The sequence below is a fragment of the Tiliqua scincoides genome, chromosome 7 (assembly GCF_035046505.1).
Source record: "Tiliqua scincoides isolate rTilSci1 chromosome 7, rTilSci1.hap2, whole genome shotgun sequence".
Taxonomy (NCBI): domain Eukaryota; kingdom Metazoa; phylum Chordata; class Lepidosauria; order Squamata; family Scincidae; genus Tiliqua; species Tiliqua scincoides.
Genome location: NC_089827.1, coordinates 33949598 through 33963200, shown reverse-complemented (window position 1 = coordinate 33963200; position 13603 = coordinate 33949598). Strand labels below are relative to the sequence as shown.

Genomic DNA, 13603 nt, shown 5'->3' with positions numbered 1-13603 from the left:
GATGTTTTTGAAACTTGGGTACAGTACTAGAAAAGTCAAAGACTGTGAAGTCACAGCCGGACCAGCAAAGAAGAGGTCAAAATGGGGGTGGAGCGAGAATTTCCTGACATCCTTTCTTGTCTTCCTGGACCATGCAAAGTAAGAATGATGGTGCTATTAGGGCAGAAAACCTTTTGTTAGTGCAGACTCTACGAACTTCTGCAGTGGGCTCTGACTGCTCTACACCAGTAACTACTACAACCGCAAGATAAAACAATGCCTCTGAGGATACTGGAAGAGAAATGGGTAAAGTTAACAATGGATAAGACTAGCAATGATTCATCTATACACCTTCCGAATACCATTCTGACCACCCTTTGAAAGCTTTCCATGCTTAGTGTTTGGTACTGTATAAAGGCACTGCGAAAGACAATACATTAGGACTTTCTTGCCTCACTCATTTTGCGCAGGCTGCAGCATAGCTACTTTAGCAGAAATGACTGAACATCTACACCTTAAGAATCCAAGTGTGGAAAGCCAAATCAAAGAACTGGATCATAAGAACCCTATTTAACAGATGCTTACTATGTATTGAGGACAGGAATCAATTTTATTATTCTGTATTAAGTATAGAAACTCAAATTTTATTAAGCTGAAAAGAACTAGAAATTAACTCACATGTGATTAAAAAGAAAATTTAGTAGTTTCTTGCTAATTCATATGTACTGTAAATAAGCTTCAAAGCTCTCGGAGAGGAAAAAAAGCATGCATTTCCAATTTATGAAATTCACACATAAAGCAGATTCAGAAACACTTGCAATGCATTTCACCGGAATTGAAAACGGCTAAAGATGTCAATTTTCTTTAAGCAAAGCAAGCAAAATCCTTAAAAGGGTACGGGTATGAACACTTTCAAGCAGTCTAAGAGAATAAAAAGAACTTACAACCCTGTTCCTTTCCATTAGCACCTTTACCATTCATTAACAAGCAATAAGTTCCTCTTTGTAAAAGATTAAATTGCTTATCCTAGATCATGAGATAAAAGGACGGTCTAGGGCACAATCCACAGGTAAGCACTCTTGGGCAGAGACCATTCATTTCAATGGACACTTGTGCAGTAGACCTTCCTGGAGGACTGTGCCTCTTGTTACAAGCTGAATACAGCCCACCCAACAGGCTGCACCAGAAGCATTTAAACTGGTTCACATGCTTGTGGTGTTGCTTCGGGCTTCTGGGATGGACTGCCTAAAAGGGCAACATGCTTGTATGACAAATGGCCCTTCATGTGCAATCAAGCTCTACAACTGTTCGCTCATCAGTATTGATGAGACCAAAGGATTCCCAAAGAGAATTATACACAAACATATCCTAACGCAATGCTTATGGGGAAATGGCTGCTCAAGGTAATGATGCAACTGCTTTCTGCTCTGGAGAGAAAGAAATATAAGGTTGTGGATTTTTACCTGGACATCCCACTCCACCCAACCCCTGCCCTTGCCAATCCTAGCAGACACCAACACAGTGTTCTATACTGAATGGACACACAGAATGCACAATCCCTGGAAAGCATACATTTTTACAGCTATTTAGACCAGCTGCTAAGTTGCATTTTTGCATTGTGATAAGATCTCATAATATGAACATGAAAACAAAAAATATACAAGAGTAACTGCTGATATCCCTCAGCAGCTGGTATTGCTTTCTTATGGGGGGGGGGGTCTAGAGTCAATACAAAGTTATTTATCAAAGCCTTTCTAAATATAATTCTGCAAGAGGCATTGTGACACTTTGATTTTCCAAAATCCTTCCTTTTTCAAACACTATTGCTGTGGAATAACTGTGTGTTGCTATACAAGCTGGAAAACCCCCCCTTCACCCCCCCCAGTTCTGGTAAGGTTTTGAAGAAACTGCTTGAGGTGGTTCTCAACCTGCAATGGCTAAGTTAGGGAAGCATTTCCATAAACGTAAGTGGCAGCCTAGGCACCATTAGAGTCAGCTAATATAGCCCCAGTAATCTGAGCTGCTTATCAGCAATATTTTTTCTGACTGACTGGAGGGCCAATAGGTCAGTTGGGAAGATAAACAAATGTGAAGATAAACACAAGCAAACACTTGTGTGTTGACAGATCATCTCAAGAACTATAACTTCCAGTTGACTCTTTAATGGGTTAATAATAAGTAAACTAAGGACCAAAAAAAACACACCATATATTTTTGAGACTCTGGGTCAAGAAATATCAACACCACCATTCTCATGAAGACACTGAATAGTCTCCATTTAGGATAACTTGAAACTGGAAAATGGCAGGGGTCAATTATACAAGGTTTATCCATATTCCGTATAACAGAAAGGGTCACCCATACAAAATATGATCCCCCCCCCCCACAGCACATACATAATATTTTAATCCTCAGCAGCTGAGACAGATGGCTACTTCATGAATAGCTCTTCTCAATCACTCCATGAGCCACAAGACAATCAGGAAGGGGGAGAATGGGATGCTACAACTTTGAATGAGTTTACAATGTGAATTACATCAGACTATATAGGGATGGTGGGGGGTGTGTGAAATAAATGATTGTTTGAAGACAATGTACAAAGTTATATTAACACTTAACACATACTTTCCTTTAAACGTACAATACAACATGACCAGACGTGAAACCTTTATCATTTTTTCTTTGTGAAATTCAGCAGATATGCTATTATTATTTCAGATGAGATTAAGAATTTCCTTCCCCAAGTATAATGTTATGGTCTGCTTCTATATCTTATTATTTTAAATTTATGAACTCTGATTTCTCTCTTTCCTATAGGAATATACACTTTCTTGTATATTGCAATATACACTTTCTTGTATATATACATTTTCTTGACAATGGCTGGCCTTAGGAAATGAATCTGTTATAGAAACTTTAAGATCAATGGGAATGGCAAAAAACTGACCAAATGTGTTTTTTTTTTTTCTTGACATGCCAGCATGCAGCATTGTCCAATAAATCTTGCCAGCATTTCAATCCCATATAAAAGAACCATCTTCCCAATAATTAACGCTATATTTACCATGCATTCACAGGCACTGTCAAAATTTCACAATTTAATTTCCTTCTTGCACTGTTACAAAAACTGACAATTTTCATATTTTCATACAGTTTCTCTCCATAGCTAAATTAATTGTTAAGCTAATTTTCTTCCTCAGCCTGAGCAGGTTATGCCACACATCCTGACTGAGTTGAGATTTCTATGCAGAAGATAAATAGCTGTATAGGAATTTCCACTGGATATTAAACAGTGTACATTTTTAGCCATGTAATGTTATGCCTGCGTTTTTCCACATTATCCAAGTAGAACACAAACCATACTTCTCTTTCTCTTCTTTCCTCCCAGCTATATAACCAGTTTTTCTGTGACAGGGAATGCCATGGAGATCAAACATAACGGCTCTGAGGGGTGGGGTAGAGTGGGGGGGGGGCAAGAGGAAGGAAAAAACTAAAGACCACAAAAGATTTGCAAGTGACAAGAGAGGAGAATAAATCCTTACTCAGCTATACAGACACTTCCAGCAGCAAGTCAGGAGCCTCCGAGAGCCGAATCCAAATGCATTGTTTATACCATCGAAAACCTCTAGGAAAAAGACAACCATCAAGAATCCGGGCCACTAAAGCATAGGAGAGCTCAGCTGGAGCTTTGGATGCTGTCGAGCAACTGAATTGGTACTTACATTCTGTCAGAAACTAGCAAACGGCTATCAACCATCATCTCCGGCAGAAAATCCAGCTTGAATGAAGAAGTCATGTTCTTTTTCTGCTATGCACACCGTTCTGGTCTGGCAAATAAGAATGTTTCTCTGCTTGTCTGATTCAACAACTGTGCTGGCCAAGAGACAGGCAGGGACAGGTGCGGGAGGCCTCCCCAAGGCAGCAGTCAGAGTCGGCAGTTGTCACATTCTCTCCCCCTCTTGTTTTCCTCCAATCCCCTCTGAAATCTACTGCTGAGGCAACTGTCTATAGAGCGCCAGGTGCTGAAACTGGAGGCGGAGCTCCTTTCCCACTGCAGCTAGAATTTAACCCCTGCAACTCCAAAGAGAGCCTCTACCATGAGCTGGACACGATGCACGTTCCAAAGTGCGGACAAGCTCTCGCTATTTGGTGCTCTTAAATAAGAGGACAGCCTTCCCAAAGCCAATGCAAGCTGATCAGATATTTTCCTCTTTGCATAAAATGCTGCACTCACTCAGTTTTTCACAGACTATTTGAATTGCCGATTGCTGTAACAAGATTTAAAGCAATGGCATAGTTTCAGAGCTGTTCTAAAGCTGTCCCCTGTTGAACCCAAGTTCCTTTTACCTGGGCCTGAGCCAGGTTCTAGCAATGTATTTCTCCTTCCCACCCTGAAAAACAGGTAAATTGCATTAAAATAATCCAACAAATTAAAGAGGCAACATCAGTGCAAGGCAAGGAGGCGACCAATTAACAAATTAATAAATCAGATACAGTATAGTGCTTTTTTAGTGTTGGACACGCTATAGTGAATGTCTCCCTCCCTCATGCTCCCTCCAAGTACATATGGATAATAAACGTTCCAACATAACCTCATAGGTAATTAATCACACCGTGGCTATGATACTCTCAGCAATGCTAATAAACCTGTTAAAATAATTCCCTTTCTGACATTTGAGAATATTTATCACTAGGTTTGAAACATTCATAACAAAGCCAGAACATGGGCAGGAGGGAAAAGGGAAAAGAGAGTCATTTTTCTATGGAAATAAACTTGTGCTGATGAAATTGAAGCAGTCAGGACTATGTGGACAAGAGAAAAATGTATGATTAAAGACCTTCTCAAAGTTTTATGTATTTATAGCTCCCAAGACTGAAGGATGCCAGTGATGATCCAAGGGCTTAAATGCCGATTCAGATACCTGATACCAAACCCCTAGGAATTGGAAGTATGAAGCAGTCTTATGTGCCGGTCATTATAACAAATGAGGCACTTTAACAATAGGACAGTAATCATTGGAAGGCAGATGTCTCTCTCATTCACATCAGCTTAGCAGACCAAACCTTATAAAATAAAAACACATTTCCAGTTTTCATTAAATGAGTTGATTCAGAATACACAATGCTCTGTTGGAAAGACTTGGAATGGCTGTTAGGTTATATGAGAACTTCAGCAGAAGCAATTTGTCATGACTGTTTTCTTCCATTTAGTTTAAAAGGTTAAAACACTGATCTTAAAAAAATAAAACAGCATTATATAGAAATTAGCAATTCAATTTAAAGCACAACAATGTAATATCAACATTACATATCTTTGCCCTAGATTAGCAAACAGATTTTTATATTAGGGATGCATGAAGTATTTTCTAATTTCAGTACACATGTTGAAACTAGTATGTTCAATGTAGTCAACCAAACTAACTAACTAAATAAATAAAAACTCACCCCACCGAACATTTACATTGTTTTGCTACTGTTCAGCACACCTTTGGTTTTGACACAACAGCTCACCAATGTGATATTAACCCAGATGCCTAAATACAAATATACTTGCATCGCCACAGCCAATCAAATTAAACAGCAGTGAGGGCAAATGAGGCCGAGGAAAGTGAAGGCAAAAGAAGAGAAGGAAAATGGCACCCAGAAAAGCACTAGTAGGGAAGAAAAGAGCACCGAACAGTACTGAATATTATAAATATGGTCACATTATGATTGTGAACTACCCCAAAACTGGAGGTGCTCTAGTTTAAGAAACTGCCAAGAATAGGAGGCGCTCCAACATTCATGAAATCATTACACCAGGCAATCTGTTTGGGCTCAGCTCTGTAACAAAAATAATAATGTTACACCATAGGTCTACTGAGGAATTAATGTATAATACTCAAAATATTTTGAAACTCATTACAATAGTGCAGATCTTGCTGCATCAGTCCTGGCTGAGATCTTCTAGTTTTATGCAAGGATCTCTGAGAAATTCAACTAACCAGAGTTTCTGGTGATATCATCCTTCTTCCTCTTAGGATGAAAACGCCAGTAGCAAATAGTAATACAATTCGTTTGTGAGATGGGTACCAGACAGTGACTGGATGATGCAAGCAAGAAATTACCAACTGGTTTCAAGCATTACATTTAGCGCAAAAATGTTTTCTTTGCGTATTAATAAAGGGCTACCAGCTGGAGACTGAAAGACTGTGAGGTTCCACAAAGAGCACATGAAAACACACACACACACCTCACCATTCTCAAACAGCTTGCAACAACAATCATTCCTGCTTCTTACACACTTGTAGTAATTTTATTTGCTTCAGTAACACAACATTGTGTTAGGATGATTAGAGATAGTTATTACATAGATAAGATCTGTGCACAACTATCTATTGCTCAGATCCCCTGATCTCTGTGTAGTATAGCAGGCTGCATATGCTCTCCTGAACGCATGTGGATGAGCCTTCTCCAAACAGTCATCAACAAATCAACACCTGAATTTGGCTCCTCCATCAGACTGACTCTAGAGTTCCCGCTTCAGAAAGTGATCTGTGCAACCAAGCCAATCTTCCTGACCATCTATGCTCACATGCACAGTGCTGTATCTTTGTGGGTGTAGTGATGTGCAGAGACCCCTTGAGGAATCGGCTGTTTTAGAGAAACTTATTTGACTTTCTTCGAAAACTCTCAGAAGGTTATCCCTTGGGAAGAGTTCTGAAATTTGCTTTCCATTTCACTTTTTAAAAGGTGTTGTCCCCCAAAGCATTTTGCCTGCTGGCCACCCTTGCCACCCTGAACCTTGGGCAGACACTCAACAAGACCATAAAAAAATCTTTCTGGATTGAACCATTCTGCACCATAGGTGAGAGAATCACATGATTGAATGTTTCCCCATAGGAAAAGAACTCTCTTCCTGAATACACAAAACTAGCATATTGGGAACATCTAGGCTAGATTCCTTCTTTCTGACATTGAGTCAATTCCATATACAGAAGGTCCCCAACTTACAGACGATCGAGTTACAAACATCTCAGTTTCAAAGGGGTTTGGTCAGGGCTTTGAACTGGGCACAGCTTGGAAGACATCAGCAAAACGAACAACAGAAGCTGCTTGGAGATAACCCAAGCAGTTCAATAGCTCTGAAAATAGCAACCCCTTGCTGTGCGAACGGGAAGAAACAGCAACTCCGTAACACTTGGATAACATTGAAAATCGGGGGACTCCTGAGAAGGGAGGGAGAGAATGAAGGCCAGGGAAGCAGCTGGAGGCAAGCCCTGGCAGCCCCAATGGGTCTGCTCGGATCTGGAGCAGCTCAATCACTGCTGGAGATCCAAGAAGACCAATTTAGGGCTTTCAGGCATGGGAAGAAGGAATAGGATCTGGCAGCAGCCGCCTTCACCATCCCCACTCCATCTCAGGCCTGAACTGCCCTCCTCCCCACCCAGTTTCACCCCCATGTCACCATCACCCTCCCCCTGCCCTGGAATGCCTCTCCACCACTTGGCAGGGAACTTATCACCAATGGTTCCTGGCAGTCCTCCAACCGGTGCAGAAGCCTAGCACCCACCCACAGTGGCCTCCCCACCAGCGCCTCTGTCCTCTGTGATGTGCTGTCTCCCAGGTAGCACATGGGAGAACGGCGCTGGCCCAGGCTAGGATTGGGCTGTGGGTGAAGTTGTGCAATGATTCTTCTTTGCACAGTTTTGTATTTAAAATTATTTTGCATAATTCTAATTATGATGGGAAAAATAGGACTGGACCCAAGGTTCACGTAGCTCAGCAGTCTCTTTTCAACAGGGTCATAAAATCCTCTCCATCCACTGCAAATCTCATTCACCCATGTGACTTTGGAGATTTCAACAGTTGTCACCTGTATCTTGATTTATTTTGAACAACAAAAGTGGAGAGTCTAAAGAAGTACATCCTGTACTGCAATCTGCATTTTCTTGTACTCCTGCAGGATTGCACTATAAACGCAGGCCTGTTTATTGCTTCTGATATTTGAACTGCCTCCTTGCTCTCAACTTCTAAAAGGCTCACAGACCTAGCCGTTTCCTTTGGCCTTCCCCAATATCCTCCTCTTTCTCTCTCCCACCACATTTTCTGTTTTCTTGGTTTCATGTCCATTTTGAAGTTAAACATGTAAGTAGGGCCTTGTATTAATTTTGTTTATCTTCTGTATGTGACTAGTGTTTTTTATGCACAGACTAGCATAAGTCTGTGCATGTTTACACAGAAGTAAGTCCCACTGCATTGAATGGGATTTATGCTTGTATCAGTGTGCCGCCTCAGGCACCTAAAAATAATAATGGTGAAAGAGCCTAATTCATACACTGAGTCTCTTCAAAGGAAGAATTTCTCTTTTGAAAGCCCACCCCACCAACACATACATTTCTTTGCCCTCTAGCAAACAGATATTTTCTAAAGAAAAAAAATACAGATATAAAAAATTGCAGTGTGGCACATAAATCTAGTTTCCAAATACTATGAAGCCATTTTTTTAAACGTGCAATACACATGGCAAAGGTCACTAGATTTGTTACCAAAATCAAGCAGCTTCTATCCTCCCCTACCAGGCAAAACAGGCATATCTTCAGGAAATGCAGTACAGCTGCATTCAACTGGGCACATGGCCTCCAACATTTGTCAGATGTAATTAGGGACACTTGTTTTTCTTTTATGAGAAAGAGCAGTTACTTGTAGTGGGAGACAGGGGAACATTCAAAATAGGCTTCTTAAATGAGAGACTGGTACCTGGATTCCTACTTTTAGCTCAAAGACTGCCCAAGTGGCTTACAAATGAAACAAGCAACAACCCCATCATAAAATGCAATAAAAACAATCACTCAGCAATTAGCCAGAATGCCACTCCAGCTTCACCACCATGACACAGACTGCAAAGCTGAAAGGACTGTTGTGATGGGGGGGGGGCTTGTTCAGATGATACCTACCCTGTTTGATTGGCCCCACACAAGTACAGGCATGTGTGCTCAGGGTGTACATATGTTCCGACTCCTCCCTTTGATTCCTTTTCAGTTTCCCCAATTGTACTATAGGGGGGCAGTCTGTCAAAACCAGCCCTCCAGTGGGTTTAGCAGCACCCATAAAAACATGTCTGCTTTTAAATGTGTGGGGCTGGTTCCAGACTAGAAGTATCATCCAAAACAGCAGTTTTCAACCTTTTTCATCTCATGGCACATTGACAAGGCACTAAAATTGTCAAGGCACACCATCCGTTTTTTGACAATTGACAAGGCACACTGCAATGACAGCAGGAGCTTGCATCCCCCTGTGGCCCTACTAACAAATGTTCCTCCCCCAAACTCCTATGGCACACCTGCAGACCATCCACGGCACACAAGTGTGCCACAGCACAGTGGTTGAAAATGGCTGATCCAAACTATTAAAACCCTGGAAGAGAAATAAACAGTATTCAAAAGGGTGGTGGTGACTGTCTCCCACAGCTGATGGGTGCCATTTCCTCAAAGCAAGTTCAACTTCCTATCCAGAAGGCACAAAAAACCATCCCACTCTGCTCTTACACTGGTGGCTTTATGACAACCACAAACAGATGAACAGATGGAAGCTGCAAAAGAGTTAGGGTAGTTTTGTGGGAACTCTTCCCCTGCACCCATTTTCAGCCAAAAAGTTTCAGCAAAGAACTGTAGCTTCTGGCTACAGGGGCAGGGAGCATTTGGAATGCTAGCTCAAACACTGGAAAGTCTTAGGTGGGTTCTGTAGTCTTCACCATCACACAATTTCATCCCGTGATACAAATTCATTTGTAGTAGCCACAATTAAATACTGCCCCAACTAATAAGATTAGCAGGAAAACTGCTGCCTGTTGAAAATCTAGAATGGTACACCAAAAAGAGCTTTGGGGTTTCTTAAAACACAAACAGCCTTTAAAACTGAGATGACTTTCAAAAGCAGTTTATGATATGAAGGGACTGTCAATGTCAAGCTGCCACCTGAACCTGCACCCAAGTTCCACCACTCATCCCCACCACCATGCACATACACTCCCCCACACATACACAGCATACCCAATGGCCCCATTCTCTTTTGGCACGCTTGGAGAGGATGATGGACAGAACTTTGGTCCTCCAACCTCCTTCCATAAGTGGCTCAATGGAAGAAATGCAGGGAGTGAAAACTTTCCGTTTCCACAATTCTCTCCAGTGGCTACGTTACGAGAAGCAGCTGTGGTGCTGGAGATAGGAGGAGGCAAACCCTCTCTGCTACCCAAGAGTATGAAAAGAGGATGGAGGCAGGCCAGGAGGTGGCAGGATGACATGGGGCACAGGACTCCTCCCACCCACTTGCCATTTGTCCCTCTGCTGCCTGACATGAAAGACTCTATAGGCCTCATGGCTGGGCCTGACCTGGTGAATATGCGCCAAGGCTGACTAAAGACAAAAAGTCAGAAATACTGTTGGTCATGGCCAAGCAGGTTTTTTATTGCAGCCATTAAACACTACGAGTTATTGTGATGCTTGCTGTCATTGGCTTTTTACTGGATTATATCACACTACAATCTAATGCTTTATGCTTTTTGAATTGTAATTTGAATGCCATTTGCTCTGCCAATAGGCAAAGATGACGACTCAAAAATATATATAAATAAACAGCTCTTAAACCCAGACAGGCAGATGGTACATAAGGGTGGTCAGGGAACATGCCAGAGTACTATTTTAACCGAAATCTCTACCCCTCCCCCAATCAAAGTATCTCAGAACAAAATCTGCCAAAATGCAAAATTGCAGGGGAAAGAGAATGAGGCGCCGGGGGGGGGGGTGTCATTATAACTTGCTCCAGATGGATGCTGCCACCTGATTTTTGATCTGAGGTCTCCACTGTAGTTAATCCAGCCTAGAGTAGAAAAGGATTAACTTTCAATTTAAAAAAAAATAAAATCTTGTGATCGAAGAGAGGGCAGCTTTTAGTCCTCAGCTGAAAGAGTCACGGGCTTGATAAAGAAATGAAGATATTCATTTAAATAAGAAACCTCCACTCTCTGGTTTTAACCCTCCATGATCTTCCCATACAATTCCCGACCTCCCCCTCCCCCCCCAAAAGGAAGAAGATGTGTGAGGCTTTGTGGTCCATTTTCCTATCAAGAAGTATGTCATAAGCCTAACTTCCTGACTTCATATCACAGAGGTCACGTCTGGAGCCGAAAAAGGCCTTCTCATATCTGGATGGAATGACTATATGAACACAAAGGAAGGCAAATACAGTACGCGAACAGAATCTCACTTGAAATCAGCCTATGATTGTCCATGCATTTGCCCTTTTCCCATACAGCAGGAATGCTGGAAAATGCTTTGTTTTTTATGTTCTTTTTAAATATTTATTTTCCTTTTAATTACATGTGAATTAGCTGGGAGAAGCTGAAGGGAAGTCCTCTTACCGACTTAAGCCTTCTGAGCAGTTTGTTAAATTCTAGCCTCAAATCCCTTGAGGGAATAGTGGATTCAAAGGAGCTTTTAATCATAATATAAGGAGGGTGAAGTAGTATGTAAGTAGGTCATAGTGAAAGCATTACAAGTGCATAGGTTATTGCTTTATTTAACAACTAACGGTGCAGTGCACTCCTCAGAGCATGTTTGCTTTCGCCATTTCAAAAAGGCAGGGCTAGAAAAATGAGAGGCAGGACTACGCTTGAAAGCAAAGGGAAAATTTCATGCATTTACCATGGTATGAAGATTCCCATCAAGGAAATGACTGTGATAACTAATTTTTTGCCATCACGTGTGCTTTACAGGGTACTGGTAAGATAGCAACAGGGCCCAGATGCCTTACTTTTTGCCCTACCAGCTTTGCAGCTTGCAGGTGCAAGAAACAGCTGGCTGGATTGGGACTACTCCACAATGCCACCTGATAATGGTGAGAAAGTCTATTGCAGTTTTTCTGCCCCATTAATCAGTCCAGGTGGATGAGATGGTTTGGGAAACCCACAAAGTTTCTGCTGGCCCTATGTAACTGCTACCCCTTCAGCACGGGGGAGGAGGGGGAGCAAAAGGTTGTCAACTCACCAAACATTCTCACTGCTATCCTCTTCTGAGTCTAGAACAAGGGATAGAATGAATTGTAGAGAATCTCAGGAGACTTTGTTTTCACATAGCCATTAGTTCCATTCTTAGCTACAGATCCAGAAGCTTCATTCAGCCACTACAAATTTTATACAAATGTGATCCCAGTAAGAATGACAATCATTGGGTGAAATTTCTAAGTCAGGGGCCAAGACAGAATATCAGTGTGTGTGAGGTGTTACATGGTTAGTCTGAACATACTCAGCTGGACAAAAGGATCTTGGCAAAACATGAATATCCTCTATTTTTTTCTCCCCCAATTTTGGGACAGACATCTTTGGCAGTGGTGGACCTAGAGGGGGGGCAATAGGGGCAAAAGCCCCAGGCACCAACCCTCTGGGGGCGCCGCCACCAGCCTCGCCCCCCTCTGCCACCTGTTTATCTTTTTTTAAAAGCAAAATAAGCCAACAGCTCCATCAGCTTCTTTTGCTTTAAAAAACAAACAAAAAAAACCTCTCCAGCAGCAATTCAGCATCGGACTGGGCCATCCCCCCTCCTCCCTTTATAAGAGAAAAGGAAAGGGGAGCCCTAGAGTGTCTGTGTGCCAGGAGTTGCAACTCCCTATAAAAGAGAAGGGGAGTGGCCTGGTGACAGTACGCTGGGAGCAGCGCTGCTCTGAGAGCTGCCCCCCCCTTCAAGAGGAGAAGAGGAGGGTGGCTCTCAGATCAGTGGGGAATTGCGCCAAGAGTGGCTGCGCTCCTGCAGCCACTCTTAGCACAGTTCCCATCCATGTCTGAAGGCCGCCCCCTCTCTTCCCCTTTACGGAAAGGGGAGGAGAGGGAGCACCCTTCAAAGTGGCATGGAAGTGGTGCGTGTCTCCTCCGATTTTGGAGGAGACGCATGCTGCTTCTCAGACCCTGACGGAGCCTTCTGCACCACTTATAACAGGCATGAAGGGCTCCACTGGAGCACTTTGGGGCTGCTGAAAGCGGTGCCCAGAAGACAAATGCTGCCCACCTCCTGGAAGTGGCCTCCGACACATTGTCAGAGAGATGGTGTGGCCCTCCTACCAAAAAGTTTGGACACCCCTAGTCTAAAAGATCAGCAGACTATGGCTAAATTCTTTGTCTCTGCTATGATCCTGATCTGAATTAGAGTCCACCCCACCTCAGTCTGAATCTAGATGGGGCACCCCCCCCCCACACACACACACACATTATTTTACACAAAAAATTGCCCCCCGGCACACAGTTGTTTAGCATGTACTATACTTTAAAACACCCTGAGGGTAGTTTGAGATCTTAGTGGCCTAACTGGCTGCAGTTGCTTATATACAAGAGCGTTTATTTTATCCCCCCCCCTTTCCACAGCCAGCTGTTGTCTTAATTTATGATTGGCAGAAGTAAATGTGGCTCAAAATTAATGCAGTGAAAAGGTGACTTGAATTAAAATTTGCTGCAGCTTTCTCCTTCAAAGAGAAACAAAATTATGGAATCTCAGTTGCTGTGGTTTAACTCCTCTCTCTTCCTGTTTTACACTGATGAAAAGATTATTGCATCATAATGTTCTAGAGCTTGCTGAGTAATAACAACATCTTTCCTAAA

General features: G+C 42.4%; 1 protein-coding gene across 12 annotated transcripts in view; it reads right to left on the bottom strand.

The window, feature by feature from the left end:
* CELF2 (CUGBP Elav-like family member 2) overlaps positions 1-13603 on the bottom strand; it is a 503139-nt gene that overhangs the window by 310342 nt on the left and 179194 nt on the right. For 3 of the 12 annotated variants that reach the window (XM_066633618.1, XM_066633627.1, XM_066633628.1), the window contains exon 1: positions 3702-3952. The exons of 8 other annotated variants lie outside the window; for them this stretch is intronic. In XM_066633618.1, coding sequence (XP_066489715.1) covers positions 3702-3775 — 74 coding nt within the window. In that variant the 5' untranslated portion in view covers positions 3776-3952. Of the gene's footprint in view, positions 1-3701; positions 3953-12002; positions 12018-13603 lie in introns of those variants that run through there. One more of the 12 variants, XM_066633626.1, reaches the window with a different exon arrangement.